Source organism: Schistocerca serialis, chromosome 7, assembly GCF_023864345.2.
Source record: "Schistocerca serialis cubense isolate TAMUIC-IGC-003099 chromosome 7, iqSchSeri2.2, whole genome shotgun sequence".
Lineage (NCBI taxonomy): Eukaryota > Metazoa > Arthropoda > Insecta > Orthoptera > Acrididae > Schistocerca > Schistocerca serialis.
The window spans coordinates 11532255-11555328 of NC_064644.1; the positions used below are offsets into that span (position 1 = coordinate 11532255).

At 44.8% G+C, this 23074-nt stretch overlaps 1 protein-coding gene across 1 annotated transcript in view; it reads left to right on the forward strand.

Moving 5' to 3' along the window:
- The window catches only part of LOC126412570 (lactase/phlorizin hydrolase-like), a 176053-nt gene that overhangs the window by 145829 nt on the left and 7150 nt on the right, over window positions 1-23074 (forward strand). Inside the window, exons 16-20 of the mRNA XM_050082214.1 lie at window positions 6515-6698; window positions 13792-13886; window positions 13994-14141; window positions 15956-16098; window positions 19894-20031. Coding sequence (XP_049938171.1) covers window positions 6515-6698; window positions 13792-13886; window positions 13994-14141; window positions 15956-16098; window positions 19894-20031 — 708 coding nt within the window. The remainder of the gene's footprint in view (window positions 1-6514; window positions 6699-13791; window positions 13887-13993; window positions 14142-15955; window positions 16099-19893; window positions 20032-23074) is intronic.

Genomic DNA, 23074 nt, shown 5'->3' on the forward strand with positions numbered 1-23074 from the left:
ACGATATGGGCCATGTCTCATCCAGTGTTACGATACGGCATAAGAAAGCCACTCCTGCGCCCTCATAGCGCTCCAAGTGCGTCTGAACAGCGTCGTAACGCATCCATTTCTGTATTTCCGTCAAGTCGTGCGGAATCGATCGCGATGCAATTTTTCGCATTCCCAGGCGTTCTTTCAGAACGCAAAGCACAGTCGTATGGGCTAATCCGATTTCGTGGGTGAACTCACAAATCGTATGACGCAGATCACTGTCCACTAAGGCGGAAACAGCATGCACTTCTTCTTGAGAGACGCTGGGACAACCTGCCCGATGCGTGTCGGCCAAAGTTTGCCGACCTTCGTTGAAGGCTTTTATCCAACGTGCCACTGTTGTGTACGGCAATGCCGATTCCCCGCACGCCTCTTGAAGATCTTGGTGACACTGTCGTGCTGTACGACCTCTGGCACATTCAATCTTGATCCAACTCTGTTGTTCCTATTTCGAAAACATAGCGACACCGTTACGTTAGACCGCTCGCTCATAAGTGACTGTGTTTCCCTCGATTGTGCGCACGCCGGTCACGTGGGACGGGCGAGTCCATTTGCTCGGAGGTAAGGTAGGTATGTCAACAATGTCTGCTATCAGTGACAATAGTAGGTTACATTGCATAGTGTCTCCACAGCAGTGTTGCCACTATTTAAGTTCCAACCTACGTACTTAGGTAAAGAAAACCACTACTGTACAGTTACACTACTGAAGACAAATTGTTGGAAACAGTATCTACTGTAAAATATCTAGGAGTAACTATCCACAGCGACCTTAAGCGGAATGACGACACAAAACAAACAGTAGGAAAAAACAGACGCCGCACAGAGATTCAAAGGAAGAAACTTGAGAAAATATGAAACATCCACGAACGAAATGGCTTATAAGGTGCTTCTTCTATCGATTCTGTTCATTAATAGGGGCTCCTCACCAGGCAGAACTGACAGAACACACAGAGAAGATCCAACGAAGAGCGGGGCGTTTCGTTACGTGATCGTTTGGTTGGCGAGAAAGTGTTACCGATGTGCTCAACGTACTCGATTGGTGGACGTTAAACGAGAGGCGCTGTGCATCACTGAGAGGATCACTATTGAAATTTCGAGAGAGCACTTTCCGAGAGAGTCGGGCAGCATATCTTTCCACATAGATCTCGTGAGAGAACATTCGAGAAATTAGCGCTAATACAGAGACTTACCGACAATCCTTATTCCCACGCACGTATCATTTCCTGGACTACAACATCTGTTAAATACAAAGTGTTCGCTTATGCTTCCCAGTGACACTAAGCATCTTTTATAATTGGTTATGCTCTTGGAGGTAGCAGAGCATAGGCACCCTGCCACTTTCCTAAGTAATGTGTGTTGCCTGTCATCCAGTCTTCTTCTCTGTGTGAAACGGTGAAGGCCGAGCTTCTACACTGCACAACAAAGGATCACCTCTTCGAAACCCTGTAACTGCCTCCCACTGCGTTGCATTAGTTTCTCGAACTGGCTCAAAGTTGCCTGCAACGTTCGTCTCGAATGGTGTAAAAGCGTGCCGCCCTGCGATATCACCCTCGGCTTCGGCGACGCTTCAAACAGCCAGGTGTCGACACATGCGGGGAAAAGGCAACTGTGCAGAAAGTCATGTGAGCTGTAAGGTGGGATAATGATGCCACATTGGCACCAAAGTTCTCCTCGATTCTGCTCACCACCACCGTGATCGTGCCACACGAGGTACTCTCACCCACATTTCACCCCTCTTTTCTCTACAGTGCAGGGCAGAACCATGGCACCCATCATTGAAATCGCTCGGTTTTCTTATGGGTGGCCGAGGAAACATTTCAACACACCGCTGCTCACAATCGGCACAAAAAGCCCTCAAGAGCTCGCATGGAGAGCGACAATGAAACCACCCATTTTCCTGGGTCACTGATTCCCATGTATTTGGCGGTTGAAACCGATAGTGAGCAATACGACGACAAACAGGACGATACTCGTGACGTACTTGGACACTGTTCACACCCTCAGACGTTCCAACCCTTCTTCACGGACATTGTGGGGCAACATCCACATGGAACGTGACTCCACCCATTTGAATGGAGCGCGACAGCACGTTTTGCTCCCGTGTACGGTTTGGAGCACTACGGACCGTTGATAACCGTTCAACGAAATTATAACGTGATCTGAAACAGCGAAGGATAGTTATGCTTTTTCAGCCCTTCTGTTCAGCGCTCTCTTCTGGCGAGATCATGCGAGAGTGCAATATTCAAAGATGACCAAGTTCGACAACACCTTCGGTGGCACTCATGCAAAATTTTTGTGCACGTTACAAATGCATCTATCAAAAACCCTGATACAACTTTAGCCTAGCAGCTGCTCTGACGTCTGAATCTAGGTAAACCACTCCCAAGAAGTGACGAAAGGGTTGTTTAGCTCACAAGCGCTAGAGAAGTCATCAGGCTGTTCTGGTGCCGAAATTTCTAAACATACATTTATAATGCGTTCAACAACCGAACTGGAGGGTCTTAGGTGGAGTGTTTGCCTTTTTATTCACGCACGTGTTCATGTTGCACTCCCACGCGATCACGCCAAATGTGGGAGGAAAACGGGAAGAGTGAAAAAGCATAAATACACTTTACTGTTTCGGGTTATCTTCAGATTTCGTTGAATGGTTATGAACGGCCCCAGGTGGCTCCAGCCCGTACAAGAGAGTAAAATTAGCGGTCGCGCTGCACTCCAAATGCGTGCGATCACCCAATGGGAATACAGCTCCACAATGTCCTCACGGAGGAGTTGAAACGTCCAGGTGTGTCGGCGGTGTCAAAGGCTTCCTATTGCTCACGGTACTACCAACTGTCGTTTTCGACCGCCAAATGTATCGGAATCAACACAACAAGGAGAGGGGCGGTTTCACTGACGCTTTTTATGCGACCTTCCTATTCCTAGCTTTATGAGGTCGTTCCATTGTGCATCGCTCTAGAGGTACCCTTTTACGATACATGCTTTTCCAGTTTACTTACGTCAAGATCAGTTTTCAGTGGCTGTAACAATCCTCGACCTGTTGCAGATTTTCTTGCACTTCGCTACGCACTTCTTGCGTTGTAACTCTGCTACAGCACCATCTGCGAACGGCGTCACTAGCCTTCTGGAACTGTATCATTTATATACAGGGGGTCCAAATATATTCTCTTTGATTTTTTATTCGTTGTCACAATTTTTGGCATGGAGGGAGTTATAATATATGTTGGAAATGACCACCAGCAGTTTCTAAACTAAGACTACGGCGACAAAGTGCAGATTGAACTGTGACTCTTCAGCGTGTCTGGCGTAATGGCAAGACACGACGCTATGGTTTGTCCACTAGCTCGTTGATTGTAGGGTGTTTTTGTCGGCACACGCCATCTTTGACGGTCCTCCACAAGTACACGTCCACAACGTATTTTTTGATTTAATTAAGGCATTTGATTGTGTTGATCACAAAGTATAGCTCCAGAAGTTGGACCATTACGGAATACGGGGAGTAGGTCACAACTAGTTCACCTCTTACTTTAGCAACAGGCAGCAAAAGGTCATTATTCACAATGTTGATAAAGGCTGTGATGTGGTATCTGAGTGGGGTACTGTCAAGTGGGGGATCAGTGTTGGGGCCACTACTTTTCCTTATTTACATAAATGATATGCCTTCTAGTATTACGGGTAACTCTGAAATATTTCTGTTTGCTGACGATACTAGCATGGTAGTAAAGGATGTTGTGTGCAACATTGGCTCGGTTTCAAATAGTGCAGTACATGACCTCAGTTCATGGCTTGTAGAAAATAAACTAACATTAAATCACAGTAAGACTCAGTTTTTACAGTTTCTAACACACAATTGAACAAAACCTGACGTATTAATTTCACATAACGGGCATATCATTAGTGAAACTGAACGGTTCAAATTTCTAGGTGTTCAGATAGATAGTAAGCTGTCGTGGAAAGCCCACGTTCAGAATCTTGTTCAAAGACTTAATACCGCCATTTTTACTATTCGAACGGTATCAAAAGTGAGTGATTCTTCGACACGAAAATTAGTCTACTTTGCTTATTTTCATTCGCTTATGTCGTATGGTATTATATTTTGGGGTAACTGTTCCCATTCTAAAAGGATATTTTTGAGTCAAAAACGGGCGGTTCGGGCAATAAGTGGTGTGAGTTCACGAACGTGTTTTCGACCTCTGTTCACGAGTCTGGGTATTTTGACATTGGCCTCTCAATGTGTATGTTCCTTATTGTCGTTTCTTGGTACCAATATTAGTTTATTCCCGAGAATAAGCAGCTTTCACTCGGTTAATACTCGGCAGAAATCAAACCTGCATTTGGATCGGACTTCCTTAACTCTTGTGCAAGAAGGTGTGCAGTATACTGCTGCATCCATTTTCAATAAGTTGCCACTAGAATTCAAAAATCTTAGCAATAATCCACATGCTTTCAAATCGAAACTGAAGAGTTTCCTCATGGGTCACTCCTTCTATTCTGTCGAGGAGTTCGTTGAAAATTAACCTGATTTTTATTGTATTGCTGATATCGTTTACTTAAACTTATGGACTGACTTTTTTCAGGTTCATGAACATTTTATTTTTATCTGTTATTACTTTTATGGTGTAATTTCAGGTACTGACACGTTCCATGACCTTGGAGATTTGCTCCTCAATTTGGTCCTACGGAACTTGACGTGTAAATAAATAAATTAATAAAAAGGATCTCATCTACCCGCCTTCCATGTAGCGCTGTGCTGGTACAACCAGACGTCGACGGTAGAGAGTCGAACCTCCATCTTATTGCACGTAAAAGATATCTCATGAAGTATCTGTGCTAGCAGAATAGAAATGCGGAAAAGACAAGCCCGAAAACAATTTATTGGACTCATCAAAACGTAACAGTAATACAATCTCCCAAAGAACAGCAGAATCGATCCAAACTGCGCATCGTAACAAATAAAAAAATAATAGAAAAAACCTTACTCTGCACGGGGAGGGATCACAATAAAACAGTTCTACAACGTCAAGATGTTCGGCGACTATACCAAGTCCATCGGCAAAAGATAGGCCAACTAGAAGAGGCGTCTGGCCGTGGCTACCGGAGTGGCAGCTGTGTGTACTTCCAAGCGGTCCGTCGAACTGTCCTTTGCCGGCAGTGCGCCGCTCTGAAAAATCCGTTTGGCGGAAGTATCTGCCGGAACTATTTGCGATCACGTGACTGCCGTATCAAAGTAGTTCCTGGCTAGCTGCGACCTTTTCTGAAGCTGTTCCGCAGGCTCCGCGAACGGGTAGCGGTCCATGGCGGCCGTTGGTGGAGACCTGGTGTTGTGTTGTGTTGTGGCCGCCGGTGAACATTTGTGTTGACAACACAGACGACGTAGCTTTTCCTCGTAATTATATGCCCTGTGATGCAGGCATCCCGTGTTGGTTGGACGTGCCGATGCCAATGCAGTAGGCGCTACGATGTATGAAGTGGGCGGCCACAGCATCTCCATACAGGATTCGGGTGGCAGGTAAAGTCCTTGCCCAAGTATTTCGAAACATGGGTGACCAGTTGTCGTGCTTCGAAGAAGAAGAATCGCATCAAACCACGCAGGACAAAGCACACCACAAATTGTGCCCTGGTAGATTCACTGCCTCGTTCACATCAACGTTAAGACTTCCAGGAGCCCAGAAGAGACAACTGTGGCTGTTCACAGTACCGTTAAATCTGAATTGAGCCTCGTCGGACTGCACAACTTTCCCTGCAAATTCTTCCTCCTCAAACCATTCGCTGTATTCAGTACTTCACTCTATGTCGTCCTCATTCATCGCTTATAGCAGTCCTGGAATGTGTTCCACCTACTATGCAGCCTTCAGAATCCATCTTAACACCTGACTGGTTTACCTCACTTTCGCATGTTCCGGGGTTCACACATTTTTGGTTATAATACCACAGCAATGGACGCCTGAGTTGTCCCTGTTTGTGATCTTCCCCTCTGCAGACCTTTAATAATTCCATTTTCTTCGCACTTACCACAGACGTAGTTCCTGAATGTTCTGGTACTTCCAGCGCCAGTTTTATACAACCTCGAATCTCACTAATAACAACCCATTCCGCTCATGATATCTACTCTATTTTCTTCCAATGTACTGGTTCGCCTTACCTTATCCCACGAGCATGCGTGACGCGATTTTCCTGTTCCACAACGAATTTAGTCGTTACGCAATGATCAGGCGAGTAACTGATTGTGTTTGGAAGCTGTTGAACTACAAACAGTGAGAGCATATTTTGACCCCTGTATATTGCAAACAATAATGGTCCTACAACACTCTCTTGGGACACTTCTAAATTTTCTTTCGTATTCTACACGTTTTGCCCGTGATGAGGTCTCGCTGCGACCTACATGGAAGTCTTGGATCCAGTCGGTCTGTCAGGGGCAAGCTCGTACACATTTTGTTGGGCAATCGACAATGCGGAACTGTACGGAATGATGTCCTGTCGTCCACAGGTGAAGCTGTGGCTGACCTTCAACGAGCCCAACATGTTCTCCAACGGCTACTCGTCCGCCACGTCGTTCGCTCCCGGCGCCAACTCCTCGGGCATCGCAGACTACCTGATGGCCAAGACGATCCTGCTGGCGCATGCGCGCGTCTACCGACTCTACGACCTGAACTTCCGTCTCAAGCAGAAGGGTGAGCCCGACAGCTATTGTCTACATCAACTGCTGGCTTCTCTTATGTGGCTCGAAATCTTTCAACACTCTTAGCTACAGAAGTACTATAAAAACTTGTTTTGAAGGAGGATGGGGGCGGAGATAAAAATATCCGTGTCTGGATTATTAATGAAAGATTACGTTCACTGCGCTCAGACGTAACCTCCAACAAGTGGGCTCTGAAAGCGTGTTAGGAAGTCAACTAACTGAGAAAGGAGTAAGACAGGTGTATGTGTCCTATAGTATCCATCTGATCATTGAGGATGCTGAGGAAGTTATGAATATATTTGGAGATCAGACCGGTAGTTAACGAAGAAGAAATATAAAATTTTTCTGTCAGCCGATGACAGTGCAACTCTGTCAGAGACAGCAGGCAACTTGGAAGATCAGTTGAATGGAATGGATAATATGTTAAAAGGACCGGCCGGAGTGGCCGAGCGGTTCTAGGCGCTTCAGTCTGGAACCGTGCGACCACTACGTTCGCAGGTTCGAATCCTGCCTCGGGCATGGATGTGTGTGATGTCCTTAGGTTAGTTAGGTTTAAGTAGTTCTAAGTTCTAGGGGACTGATGACTTCAGACGTTAAGTCCCATAGTGTTCAGAGCCATTTGAACCATTTATGTTAAAAGGAATATTGAAAGGCTGTCGTAAGATGAATTTTGGCGCGAACTGTGGTCCACGCAGTTTGGCGTACAGACCAGAATCAGTTGCAGTGCTGTGTGTTGCCATCTCGAACCTGACCATCAGCAATTATTTGTTATTCAGTACTCATCATTTCTGAAACGTTCTTGAAATATCTTATTTCTATAATTTTCAGTTCCCATACAAACAACTGATTGTAGAATATTCGATTTCCTTATGAATAACTGAACGCTCTGTCCAGGAGTTCATTTCTGTTCTGGCTGCATTTTGGTGTTCCTAACAAACGTGCATTCCGCGCTAAGGATTGTATTTCGTTGACAATCCTACTTTCGGATTTGGACTTGAGTGTGGTTTCAACGTGACGATGTTTGGTGGAGGCGCCGGGTATTTCAGAGCATCTACATCACTGTGGTTCCAATTAGGCAAAGCAAAAGGAACAGGACTACAAGCAGTACCTCATTCCTATGGTCCATATATTCAAGAAGTCAGTGGATTCCAGGCCAACAGTAAATCAGCTGTACATCAGCAATCCATCAGTGTTCTCTGGAGGTGTTGGTCAGGGTACGGTGAAATGACTGAAAGTATTCGTTAGAGTCATCCAATAAAACAGGCGGGAAGACATGATGAGTCTGGGAAAAGTGTGCTTTTACTATGGCGGTACGGCATATTTCTGCGTCGACTCCTGACGACTGACCAAATTACGAAGGAGGATGGTTTTCCATTGCCGTACATTGATGACCACTCTAGATTACCTGAAAGGGAAAAAGTAATTCTCATCTAAGGACATGCAGACATGCTACTGGCAAATAATGGTTTACCACGAAAAGATTGCCTTCATAACTCCTGACGACCTCCGTGCCTTTAAAGCTATGCCGCTTGGACTGTGTAACACTTCAGCCACTTCCGAAAGTTTAATGGAGAACCTGCCTGGACGACTCGAGTGGAAGACGTTCTTTGCTATCTGAATGATGCTGTCGTCTTTTCGAAGACATTTGAAGAACATCCAAGCCACCTGATAACAGTGCTGAAATGTGTTCAAACTGCAGACCTCCACCTCCTGAATTCGAAAAAGTGGCCCTTCACTCTGCAAGAAATAAGAAATCTTGGGACATCTAGCGAATGGCTAGTCCAAAAAAATAAGAGCAGTTACTGATTTTTCTACAAAATAAAACGAAAGGTAATGAAATGTACTCGAATTAAAGCAGACAGTGTCGAGGGAATTATAAAATGGCTCTGAGCACTATGGGACTTAACATCTATAGTCATCAGTCCCCTAGAACTTAGAACTACTTAAACCTAACTAACCTAAGGACAGCACACAACACCCAGCCATCACGAGGCAGAGAAAATCCCTGACCCCGCCGGGAATCGAACCCGGGAACCCGGGCGTGGGAAGCGAGAACGCTACCGCACGACCACGAGATGCGGGCGAGGGAATTATAGTAGACAAGAAGACATTTAAGGTAGTAGATGAGTTAAGCAATTTTGGCAGCGAAATAAGTGACAGCAATTGAAGAAGGCACGATAAAAAAATGAAGACTGCCAATAGTAAGAAAGAGTTCCTGGAAAACTCAGACTTGTGAACATCGTATGTAGAGTTGTGTCAGGAAATCTTTTCTTGAGTTATTTATATGGAGTGTAGCCTTGTATGGAAAAGGAATATGTACGATAAATATTCCAGACAAGGACAGATCAGAAGCTCCCAAAATGTGATGCTCTGTGAAAATACTGAGGATACATTGATTGGATAACTGATGAGGATGTATTGAAACAAATTATAGAGAAAAATAAATTTATGAGGCAACTTGACTAAAAGAAGGGATCAGTGGATAGAGCACATCCTGAGGTACTACAGAATGGTCAGTTTGATTGTAGAAGGAAGTGTGGCACACAAAAATTATAGAGGGAGACCAAAACCTGACTTCAGTAAGCAGGTTGTGTGGATGTAGGCTGCCTTGGTTACACAGAGGTTTAGAGGCTTGAGCAAGCTCGATTAGGTTGGAAAACTGCATCAAACCACTCCTTGCACTGGAGACTGCAACACCATCACCTTTAATAAAACGTATTTCGTGTGCAGTAACTCTCACTCAATCTCAACAGTCCCTTGATGTCTCATTCACATAACCCACAATAAAAATAATATTTTTATTAAAAGTGATTGTGTATACTATGTTATTTAAATGTTCTGATTCTGTTTTTCATATCATGAACGTACGTGTTGTACACAGTTATGACTACATTACTTTTTCCCAAAAGTATGTCACTTCCAGTGCATTTTCCGTTCATTGGTCAGGTTCAGTTTCCATGTAGGAGATTCGACACAGTCGGCATTGAAGGATTTCATGAATAGTCAGGTCTTCTCCACAGTCTCACTGCATATCATTGTGATCAGTGTAGCCCCATCTAGCCAAACTAACATTCGATCTACCGACTCCAGATCTCAGTCTGTTCAGGGACTCCTTAAGTCCTCCATTCCCCACCACATCCAGGAGGCGAAGTTTCTCAAATTGTTCTCTAGCCTGGGGAAAGGTACGTCGTAGCTCTCCAAAGCTGCAACCTACTTGTTTTGGCAGTGGATCTGAGTGCAATCGATGTTCAAAGGAAACTCTTTCTTGAGTTCAGTCGTTGCAGGGGCAGTTCATGTCAATACAGAGAATGGGTTCTCTCCTGATACAAGTCCTTCTTTCATCACTTGCAGCTGTTTCTCTTGGAACGGGAGGTTGTGCTATTTGTACGATATGGTAAAACCATTCGATTGGAGTGGATTTAAAGCAATCTGTTATGATTATCTAGGTGTCATTGACTACTACGTCTACCTCTTTGGCCACTGCTGAATTAGACCAAACGTGACATGCATACTCTTCCGCAGAATAGCGTGCTGCACTTGCATACGTTTATATTGTTTGAGTTTGAGTACCCCACAGTAATCCGGCCAGTTTCTGTAGAACATTGTTTCAGGAGGAAACTTTTGACCTGCAGTGTTTCTTGAAAGTAAGAAATCTGTCCAGCGTAACACCTAGATATTTTGGGTCTCACAGTGTTCTAGTTGAGCACCTGACCGTACTACAGGGTGAGCATTAATAAAACTAACAAAGTGCAGAAATGGATTAGTGACTGGAAATGGAAGAAAAAAGCTCCTATGAACATGTGTCTGGAAATGGACTGTGTGCCTGCAACGACAAAAAAATCGTCCCAGAACACAGTACAGAGGTGCATTGGATCCACATCACAACGATGTTCAGTGGCCTACATCAGGTGAAACGGGTAGTTGCGGTAGCCGAGCATGGTACACGTAACCGTTCTTTGGCCTAAACAACGTTGCCAGGCTACTTCACTGGAGCTTGTACTAGGGTTTGTCTTAATAGACTGTAGAATCCGATCCTTCGAATCTGCTGCACGCACAGTCCGCAACCTCCCAACACGTTCGTCTGAGTGGAAGGAGCCATGATTGTAAAAACGTCCAAAAACGTCTTCAAATGTTGTGCGATGTAAAACTTCCTGGCAGATTAAAACTGTGTGCCCGACCGAGACTCGAACTCGGGACCTTTGCCTTTCGCGGGCAAGTGCTCTACCAACTGAGCTACCGAAGCACGACTCACGCCCGGTACTCACAGCTTTACTTCTGCCAGTACCTCGTCTCCTACCTTCCAAACTTTACAGAAGCTCTCCTGCGAGTACCGGGCGTGAGTCGTGCTTCGGTAGCTCAGTTGGTAGAGCACTTGCCCGCGAAAGGCAAAGTTCCCGAGTTCGAGTCTCGGTCGGGCACACAGTTTTAATCTGCCAGGAAGTTTCATATCAGCGCACACTCCGCTGCAGAGTGAAAATCTCATTCTTGTGCGACGTAGTTAATGTCTATGATGGTACTTGCTTTGGGATAGCCATACTGCTTCTCGGCCGTTCCCACCTGCTTTTGCCACACACAAACATCATCTCGGCTTGTTTCCGACTATTTTGCTGCTTACAGTACGCTGCGTCAATCACACAGCCTGCACCACACAATGAACACATGGCACGTGGTCAGATGACGTGCCATTCGTCAGTGCCGTCTACCATGGCTACGACGCATTTCCGGACATATGGTCATAGGGCCTTCTCTCTTCCATTTTCAGTCAGGAATACGTCCCTTCAGTTTCCCGGTTTTATTAATGTTCACCCTGTGCAATTTTCTACTAGTTTCAATGAAAAGCGCACACTTGTATATTCGAGGGGCTGGTTGTAGTATTTGGATATTTATTTAAGGGCATTCGTCAGGGTCTTCTCTACTGTTTCCAGATCTGTGCTCTGGTAGTTAGAGAAGGGACGATAGTATAGAAGAAGCTCCAGTGATTGGGCGCTGTGTGTTGGTCATTGGTGTATATATTGGACAGACTTAGAGCCAGGACACTTCGTTGCGTGGTGCCGTTTCTCTGTAGTCTCCATCGGCTACTCTTTCCTTGGAAGATCAGGAGAAACCTACTGTGCTGCAGAAGAGTGGCGATGAGTGTAGTAATGCTAAAATCCGTGGTCGATTGCAGACCTTGACTAATGGTAGCTGTTGATGGACAATGTCATACGGCCGGCCGTAGTGACCGTGCGGTTCTAGGCGCTACAGTCTGGACCGAGTGACCGCTACGGTCGCAGGTTCGAATCCTGCCTCGGGCATGGATGTGTGTGATGTCCTTAGGTTAGTTAGGTTTAAGTAGTTCTAGGCGACTGATGACCTCAGAAGTTAAGTCGCATAGTGCTCAGAGCCAGCCAATGTCATACGCTGCTGTCAAGTCTGCAAATACCACTCCTGTCACCTTGCTAGTGTCAAATCTGTATAGCTTTTGGCTGGTCGAAATCCAGATTAATGAGGTTAAATAAGGGGTCAATTACAGGTATATACGATTTATAATCAATATATTCAGCAATTTGTAAACTTGACATGATAGTGCAACTGGACTAAAATTCTTTGGATTATTTAATTGTACGGCAGATTTCACCGAAACGGTTAGCTGATGGAGAGCTATCAATATGCTGTAACTGTGTCATCTCCTCGATTGGGACAGTGGAAAGTACTTGTGACTCTTAACATTAGTATCGTGTTGTCGGTAATAAGTGGCACATAGGTTTTCAAGAAAGACGTGGCATTTCAACAAGCAGATGGCCCTACATCAATCCTCTTGTAAATAAATTAAAAATCCTTGAAACATACTCTTTAAAACATAAAAAGCGACGCACGACGGAGGAATTGTCGGAAAAATACGGAAATAGATGCAATGTACATGTGCAGAAAAACAAAAAATTACAGTTACAGAAAAATTGGATGATTTACTCAAGAAAAGCGACTTCACAAACAGAGCAAGTCAGTAACGTGTTGGTCCACATGTGGCACTTTCGCAAGCAGTTATTCGATTTGGCACTGATGAATGGAGTTGTTGGATGAACTCCTGAGGGATATCGAGCCAAATTCTGTCCAATTAGTGCGTTAGACAGTGAAATCCCGAGCTGGATCTAGGGCGCTGCGCGCAATGTTCCAAATGTTCTCACTTGGGGAGATGTATGACGACCCTGCAGACGAAGGTAGGGTGGTGGGTGACAGCCAGGTTACTGTCTCAGCACTGTCTGGGGTGTCACCGGGCCTCAGTTCCAGGCGGGACTCATCACTGAAGACAATTCTACTCCAGTCAATGAGATTCCAGCGCGAAAACTTATTTCGAGACGCCTTGGACAGTGGTAGCCTGCCTACCAACCTGTCGACCGCAATACAGTCCCATAGTCGGAAGTGCTGGTCTGGTGTGCCATTTTTTCTTCACAGCAAAACCCATTCAGTTGTCATCCACGGCATCCTTATAGCACAGTGGTACGTCGACGATATTCTACGCCCCATATTGTTTTCCCTTCCTGCCAGGCTATCCTTAAAATTCAGCAAGATAACGCCCGGTCGCACACGGCGACAGATCCTACTGCTTGTCTTCCTGCTTGTCAAACCCTATTTTGGGCAGCAGAGTCGCTGTATCTCTTCTCAACTGAGAATGTTTGGAGAATTATGGGCAGGACCTTCCAACTAGCTCGGGAATTGGACGATGTAAAGCACGAACTGCACTCAATTTGGCATAATATTCATCATGAGGACATCGAACAATTATGTCAGTCAATGCCAGAATAACGGTTTACATAATGGTCAGAGGTGGACCAACTCAACATTGACTTGCTCTATTTGCGAAGTTTTTTCTATTGAATAAACGATCCAATTTTTTATAAAAGTTAAGCGTTTGCTTGTCTTTACATCTGTATCACAACTACCCATTTCCATCCCCTTCGAAGAATTCCTTCATGGTGCGTCGATTTTTTTGTCTTGGAGTGTTTTTAAGAACATAGCAATGAATTCTATTTTGTATTCATGAAATTCACTACGAATGGAAATACTAGTAGTACAAAGACACCCAGTAATCTAGACTGTCATTACAGGCAAGGTCGGCATCACGCTGGACGGAGGCTGGTACGAACCGCTGACCAACAGCGCGGAGGACGCCGACGCTTCGGAACGTCAGCTGCAGTTTGAGGTCAGCAGTTCCACCATAAACTATCTGTGTTTGCTTCCGTGTCCAGTCTCTTATTGTCCTGTCACTAGTTTTCTAGACTTTCCAATAACACAACCCCTTGCTCACAGATCGGGCTCTGGGCGAATCCCATCTTCTCGCTGCTGGGCGACTTCCCCAAGGTGGTGCGCCAGCGCGTGGCAGCCAACAGCAAGGAGGAGGGGAGAGCCAGGTCTCGCCTGCCCTCGCTCTCCTTGGCCGAGATTCTCCTCATCAAGGGTGAGTAGCCGACGCACAGAGACACAGGATACTTCTCAAGGCTTCTGTCTACACTCGCACGTCATGCAGGATATTGGTATTTTCCACGTGTCAGCCTTACCAAAACGCAGTTTCAGAAGGTGACGGATATTGCTGCCTACCAGAGAAACAGCATTGCAGGATCAACTGCGAGAGAATCGGTGAAGATGTTAGCACTATAAGTGTCACATGAAGTTAAATAAAAAGTGTCAAAACTAGGGATGAACTACATGGCTAACTTCGAGTATTAGATTACAATGTTTCTGTTCCAACCAAATAATAAGTTCCCAAAAAATATTTATCACACTGCTTGATAAAAAAATTGTAGTAGCCAGAGGGTGTCAGTATAAGTTCTTACATGTATACACCATTGGTGCCTTATAAATTATTAGGGTTGAAAGTATCTGTGACAGGTAGAAAGACCACATGAGTGCCCTAGTGTGGTTCACGTCTAGTGTTGCTACCATGCCTAGTAGGGCATGCAGGTAACGTGAACTGCGTTAGATGTTGACTGGTCACAGTGACTCATACTCCTGTTAGATAGCGTTGTCAGCACCTCTCCTTGTGGGTCTCCATTTGGTCAATTGATCGAATAGTGCAATATCCTAATTTCTGGGCCATTTGGGTGTGATAATGGCTGGACGTTGGGCTGCATGGGAACATGAGGTCAGACATACTCATCGTCAATGATCTTTTGGATCAAGCTTGACAACTAAAAGGGACGATCGCTATGTTGTGCACAAAGCTCGTTGTAACTCCTTCACATCTGCGCCCGCCATCCGACAGCAAGTAATGCTCTTCCTGCAGCATTCTGCGTCATCCTGGAGACTTACAGCGGTCAGACTAGGGAGATATCGTCGCATTTGTAGGCTGCCGCTAGAACTCCAACACAAACGGCAGCATTTGGAGTGATGTCGTGACCAGGAAACGTGGACTGCCGACGGTTGGCGTCATGCTGTGTTCAGCAATGGAATGTGGTTGCACGTTAGCCCAGCTGACTGTCTTCAGGGAGTATGGTGGTGACCTCGGGAGAGGTCCCATTCTGCCAATATTTTGGAGAGTCACAGTCTAGTTACTCCTGGTGTAATGATATGGGTAGCCATCGGTTATGACGTGGGACACGGCTGGTCGTGATTTATGGAACTCCGAAGGCACAACGTTACGTCACGGACATCTTGCGTCCTTTCTCGACATCACAAAGATCGCCCGCACATGACATGTGTCTATAAACTTCCTGCTTGAAGTTTAGGGATCATGTGGCCAGCAAATCACCAGATTTTTCCCCAACAGAACATGCGTGGAACCAGGATGGACATCATGTCTGACCCTGTGTCAGTGTCCTGGATATAAAGGAGTGCTTACAACAGTTGTAGCGGCTAACCCCAGGAGAGTATACAACCGCTGTATGAGACCCTTCCCAAGCAGCTCAGAGGATGCATTAGGGTGAGAGGGGATGCAATGTTATACTGATAAGCGTACTCACTGCCAAGATCTTTCTAATTTTGACTCGATGTTGTCATCACTGAAATAACATAACATACTCTCTCATCCCACAAACTGCCGTTACATTTCCTCCATCCGTTCTAGTTGCTTCAGCCTTTTTGTCACACAGGGTGGTTGTTTTAAATGACTTCCATTTCTAGTCCTAGAAGGACAAGATATTCTCGTTGAAGAGAGTTTCACTCTACGACACCGTGCCTGGCCCAATAGGAAAAGTGACTGAAAAATTAAAAAAATAAAGCACCACCCTACCTGCTGTGGAGCTTTAATCAGCTGCATACCTCTATTGTCCACAGGTACGGCCGACTTCTTCGGACTCAACCACTACACGACGTCCCTGATAACTTCTGGAAGGAGCGGCCAGGAGCCTTCCAAGACATATGACGCCGGTGTCGTCACCTCCACCATTCAAGGCTACAATACCAACTACTGGATCTCGGTGAGTACCGTAGCCCACCAAGCAGGTGTTTCCATTATCTAGATAATGACTGGTGACATACATAAATTTTCTATACAGTGATCTATCTAGTATGAAATTCAAACCGAATATTTTTTCTTCAAACGTGTCGCTACTTCATCTTGCTCCTATTCGTCATACGTACATACTCTCATAGATATATTTGCAAGGAAATCCCCAAACTGTACGTCTCAAATATCTGTACTTGGCATGTCTGCCCATGCAATAATTTTCATCGCGTACTAGCTAAAATGTTCCAGAAAGAAACAGCCGCTGGCTACAAACCAAGGCTTCAAAGGCATTAACTTACCTGAAAGTGTAACTGAGGCGCAGAAATAGCTTAGAGGACGCTTTCTGTTCCTTTCTCGCACATAAACCAAAAAATGCATGTGTTTGCTAACAATGTTACTCAACTTTATGACAAATGTGGCCTCTTGAAGATGGGAAAAGTAGGAAGGAAACCTGCACGCTGTCTAACCTAAGAACTTAAACAGCTCATGAATCTCAGAGACGCTGCATACCCGGCATACAAAAAGTGCCCCACGCCTGCAAATCATATTACGTACAAGCAGAAGTGGAGCAGTGTCAGTGAAGCTGTGAGAAATGAAAAACTCAGGCGTACCCACGCATTAACCTAGACCGGATATAGACCAGCAATCCTACGGAAAAACGTGTTTTGTCTTGGTGTAGGCAAAGTAAAAGCTGCGCACATCCCATTGTCAGAGTCGACGAACTACTGAAATGATACTTCACTTTATCTTCAAAGCCAGCTGAAACACAAAGGAAACAGAGACTCACTGATTACATCACGGGAATAAACCACGAAAAATTCTGTCTAAAGCAAGTCGGGAGGAACACCATCAAAAAGCCATTATGCGTATCAGATCATCATCTACTTTGAACGATGGCATCACAGTGCAAATGGTAGAGCTTATTATTGTCCTATTACTGCCTACTGCAATAGGTATCTTCAATTACTCGTTAACCACGAGTGTTTCCCCTGAAGCCTGGAAACAGGGACTAGTTAAGCCTTTACCTAAAAAGGATGCCGCCACAGCAGCCTATGGTTACCGCTCTATTTGGAACCTTCGTGCACTGTCCAAGACCTTAGAATATACAGGGTGATCCAGCGGCATATAGGTGTTATGCAACCCACAGCGCCTTCAGAATCCAGCGGCGAGAATATCATATTCTCTCGCTCGCTGCGAGGACATCATAAGTTCTACAGGAAATGAATAGAACATTTTTGTTGGAAATTTAACATAGTTAAATTTTGTCGTAGTATATGTTCTTGCTGGAAGCCGCGTTTTTGAAGTTATACGAGTAAAACGAATTGAAGGTCGCTTTTGTTCGTTTTTATTGAATAATTCGAACATTAGAGCGTCTAGCTAAAACGTATCCCAGCACAAAATTTGACTTCATCGATTTCCTGCAGAGAGGACCTATGTTTGTACATAGCAAGAGTGAGAATGTGAAACTATCGCGCGTGGTATTTGAAGGAGTTGCGGGCTGCATGAAGCATTAAGTAGGTGCAGCTGAATACCCAAAATAGCTCAAGGCCAGCTAACAGACTACCTAACTACAAACAGCCGGCTAGAGTAATAAATATCAGGCTTCCACAAACATCGCAGCACAACTTTTGCCTTAAGAAAGGTAACAGATGACCTCAAGTTTGCCATGGATGCACAAGAGACATCTATCACGTGCGTCTTAGACTTCGGCAAAGCCGACTATGACGTTTTATTTGCCAAACTTAGCAGCCGAAATCTGTCGCCAAGGGCAGTGCAATGGATAGTTCGTACCTGACGTCCTCATCTCCAGCTCCATAAAATCTTAGTGGAGGTAGGTAGCATATGGCTTCCCCCCAGCGTTCGGTATTAAGTCCTATACTTTATTCATTGTATGAAAAAATGTGTCGGCGGCTTTGTCCTACTGCAAATACCACATTTATGTTGATGATCTCCAGTTGTATCTCTGTGCAAAAACAATAAATCTGAAGACATCTGGCGAGAATCTCAGCACCGACCTCTGTGCGCTGTCACAACGAGCGCAGGATATAGGGCTAAATCTCAACCCATGCAAAAACCAAGCAATACTGGTTGATAATTCGCCACCTGAAACACCGAGAGATCTTATCATCTTTAACCCTAAATGGGACATATATAATCTTATTTCCTTCAGCGAGGAGTCTAGATGTAATAACAGACGAAAATTGAAACTGGATGAGCAAAATCCTTTCTGTCCCTCTCCGTCACTCAGCCACCTTCTCGAAGTACTTCTCAGTAGCAGGAACCCGACTCTGCAAAAACTTCGGGCATTATGTTACAGAAATAAATAAAGTCTCCAGCTTCAGAAGAACAGCGAATGACATATCTACCAAAGCAACAATAAGGATTATCGTTGTCCCTGTGCGTACTCGTTACGATTGTACATCGCTCTTTCCATCCCGATATTCCTCATTTCCCAATATTCCTGCCCGATGCACTCTCTTTGAATTTTCTTTTCCCGGAACTTGCTATATCAAAAAACATCATTTTTGTACACCTATAAATTCTTCTTATATATTAACACTATCGTTTTTGTTATTATTGTCATTATTACTAGGTCTACAACTTTGCTTCCGCCGCTTTTTCTCGAAGTTCGGAGCTTTATTGTGAAAAACTTACAAAAAAATTATGATTCACAGTATTGCCCATCGCTGTCCACTACATTCTCCCATCTTTCGGATAGCATGTGAATCTCGTGGCGGAAGAACTCGGCGTCTTTTGTGGGGATCCATGAACCGATTCAATTTTGCAGTTGTTCATATGATCGGAAGTGCTGGTCAGCCAGACTGTGTGCCACTGATAGAAAAAGGTGGCAGTCAGAGAGAGCAGCGTATGGAGAATACGGCGGGAGGGATAGGACCTCATTTCAAGGTTTCCACGTATGTTTTGGCGGGTTTTGCGAGATGGGGTCGAGCACTGACCTGCTGCAGAATTACCTTTACGCGTCTATCGCTGTATTGCGGCCGTTTGTGTTTCAGTACTGGGCTCGAACGCATCAATTGTTTTCGATAATGATATCCTGTGACTCTCTTCGTCTGTCTGAGTAGCTACGAAAACGTTCTGTCCTCTACCGCCACGCCGGTCTCCGACATCAAAATCACCGTTCTTAAGGCGTTGAAAACATTCTCTGCACCTTCTTCCACTAGCAGTTCCCTCACCATTGGTCTAACCCAGCATTTTAAGAGCCACAGCCGCACATTTCTTCATGTTAAAGCGGAAAATGGCGAGAAATGGGCACGTAAGTTGACGTACTTAATCGGGAATAACCTTATGATGCAATCACAAATCGACTAGTATTTTTAGGGCATTATGTTTACAGATGCCTAAGCTTATTGTATTACACCTATGACCAACCACCTGAACCCCACTTGCCGCTACTACCGTCTATTGCAAAACGGCGGAAGCAGAGTTGTAGACCTACTATTATTATTATTATTAATAATAGTACAAGTACTGGCAGTATAACTTGATTAGTTCGTAATCAGTATAATTTACTCAAACTTCAGTCACTCAAATCATTTTAATACTCTTTGTCATTTTAAAATTGTTATTTTTTAGGTAACTGTGCTTTAATAGATACTGTACACGTGAAATCCTGGTCTGATGTAAGAGAGGGCCCTGTGATCCTAATCGGATCAGGTTAAGCAAGTAAATAAATGTTCTTTCAGGAGTAATACGTTTGTCACCTGTATGTAGGCTCTGTACGTGAGTGGTGCCTCCATTGTTCCAGGACGTTCCATGGGGACTCCGTAAGCTCCTCAACTGGGTTCACGACTCCTACCCCGGCTACCCCATCTTCGTCACGGAGAACGGCTGGGTGGACCCTCCTGGCATACTCAACGACACAGGCCGTGTCCACTACGTCAGGGTGAGTCAACATTCTCGTCCTATTTTCGACGTCAGTTTCAGACCAGGCAGCTCAGTCAAATAAAAGAAAGGAAAGAAGTGGCAAATACAGTGTCAGCCAAGCTGCAAAGACAGATACGCTACTTTGGAGAATAATGTCCCGACCACTGATATTTATTCGTCGTGTGGGGCAGTTGGATGCTTATATGGAGAAGCACTAAAAGAAGTAATAATGCTATGAAATTAAGTCTGACGCAGATGAAAGGCCCACAAAATTCCTGGGAACAGTAATGTCCAATACTCAAATAAAAGAAAGGACTAGGAAATCTGGTACCCATAGCACAAGTAACATTACGTCAAATATGCCAAAGGAATCTTAAGCGAAAGAATGGAGAAGAAGACTGCGAGGCAGAATCTAGTGTCTGAATCGAGTAACTTGTCTTCAGAAGAAACAGAGGGACAAGAGATGCGATTAGGAATGTCATGCCGCTTAAGAGAGACAAAGGCGTTGGGCAAAACCTTGGGAACACCGGGGCAATCGCATGTATGAACATAGATGCCGATGCTGGCCAAGCCTGCAGTTTGCACTGTTGTATTTAACCACGAACAGCACCTCACTGACTTTAGAACTCCACCTCGCTCAGCTATTCCCTGCTTACGCAGCTCCCTTCACGTTGTTTTGGTGCTGACAGGGTTCGCGAGTGCGACATTCATTTCTGCGGTGACTTTTACGGTCGTACTTATTTTTCCCCACAATCCTCTTCACTGACCGTCTGTCACGATCACTCAACACACACTTTAGTCCGAGTTGTGACTCTCCTTTTCCCATGTATGTGGTGTAACTCTCCAGTAAGGTTCCTCTTGAAACACCAAACACTTTGTCTCTCTTGTTTACGGAGCGACTACCAGATGGGCACCAACAATCTGCCCACATTAGAATTCACTTAGCTCCGACATACTGCACCGAAATCTACAATGATGAAAACGCCAATACAAGAAAAACATGGTGCCGAAGCCATAAAACCTGTACTGTGGAGCAAAAGCAAGAAAGTCGTTTGGTCGGATGAGTGTTGTTTCATCCTGTTCCCAACTTCAAGGCCGAGTTTATGTCCCAAGAATGAAACATGACGGAGATTCGGTGATGATCTGGGCAGCCATGGACCCCATGGTTACTGTACAAGGTGGAATTACAGACAAGGAATATGTGACCATTTCGTCAGATCAGGCTCATTCCGCGGTAAAATGTTTCCCAATTGTGGTGTGACGTTCTGAGATAACAGGGTCCCTGTTGATACCATTCGCGTGGTCCATGACTGGTTTCCTAAGCATATCCCCTGGCATATTCCCTGGCCACCTGATCTCACTATTATTGAGGCTTTTTGGTCTGGTTTGGATACAATGGTGGATAATCGATATCCACATCTATCATAGTTACTTAAATTTTCCACAGTTTTGCAGGAAAAATGGTGTAAGTTTCGCTTCCAAACAGCACAGGGCCTGTATTTCTCCATTCCTAGACGAGTATAAGCTGTTCTGAATTCCAACGGGACTCCTACGCCGTGTTGGGTATTATAATCTGTTGCGCTTTTGATGTTTCCTTATTTGTGTCCACCACCTGTACCTGATGAGACCGAGAAGGCCCTAATTGTGTTTTTTAAAGATAGAGAGCGATTTGATTTTGAAAGCGTGACATGGGAGAAACTTTCAAGCATTTGAGGAAAGTGAGAGTGAATTAGAAAGCCAGAAGACTTATTACAAGTAGTCCTCTGTGCTTACAACAAAAAGTAGTATTCAGAGTGAAGGCGGACTGCAATACAGTACAATTGGAGAAAGGCGTAAGACAAAGTTGGAACCTATTTCCCACTCCTCTTGTAATATGCTAATAGTATAAGATACTCAGCTACTGGTAAGGGACAAAGGGATAAAATTTGTAGGTTGTTGATGAAGATGTTACAGATCTGAAGGCAACATGAGCCCCTCAGCGAAAAATTAAGAAGAACTCCAAGGGATGATTTGAGCAATGCAGCATTTTGGGATGCTTATGGTATAAAAGTCGATGAAAGACAAATGAAAGTTATGCAAGCAAAAGGAGGAAAATACAGAAAAATATGAAGACGAGAATGTTCAGGCATAAAAATATCTAGGAACAAAAATAGAGACTGAATGGACTTGAAGGCCTATAAATGTTAAAATTATCATTTGCAGACAGCAGTAAGATGTTGTGGAGCGTGGAAATCAGCTTATAAGACATTTTGTTGTTAATGTGCTGTTACGTAGGTCAGTTATATGTTTTCTTACGGACGAGGGCTCCAAGAGGATGGAGCCTTTTGAATTGCGAATGTGATGAAGAACGAAAACGATGAAATAGTAAGACCTCAGCTGTAAGCAGCGGTAAGAGACAAGTTGATTATTTTGAGAAACTGCGCAGTGAAGTTTCAATAAAATTTCATAATTACACTCCTGGAAATTGAAATAAGAACACCGTGAATTCATTGTCCCAGGAAGGGGCAACTTTATTGACACATTCCTGGGGTCAGATACATCACATGATCACACTGACAGAACCACAGGCACATAGACACAGGCAACAGAGCATGCACAATGTCGGCACTAGTACAGTGTATATCCACCTTTCGCAGCAATGCAGGCTGCTATTCTCCCATGGAGACGATCGTAGAGATGCTGGATGTAGTCCTGTGGAACGGCTTGCCATGCCATTTCCACCTGGCGCCTCAGTTAGACCAGCGTTCGTGCTGGACGTGCAGACCGCGTGAGACGACGCTTCATCCAGTCCCAAGCATGCTGAATGAGGGACAGATCCGGAGATCTTGCTGGCCAGGGTAGTTGACTTACACCTTCTAGAGTACGTTGGGTGGCACGGGATACATGCGGACGTGCATTGTCCTGTTAGAACAGCAAGTTCCCTTGCCGGTCTAGGAATGGTAGAACGATGGGTTCGATGACGGTTTGGATGTACCGTGCACTATTCAGTGTCCCCTCGACGATCACCAGTGGTGTACGGCCAGTGTAGGAGATCACTCCCCACACCATGATGCCGGGTGTGG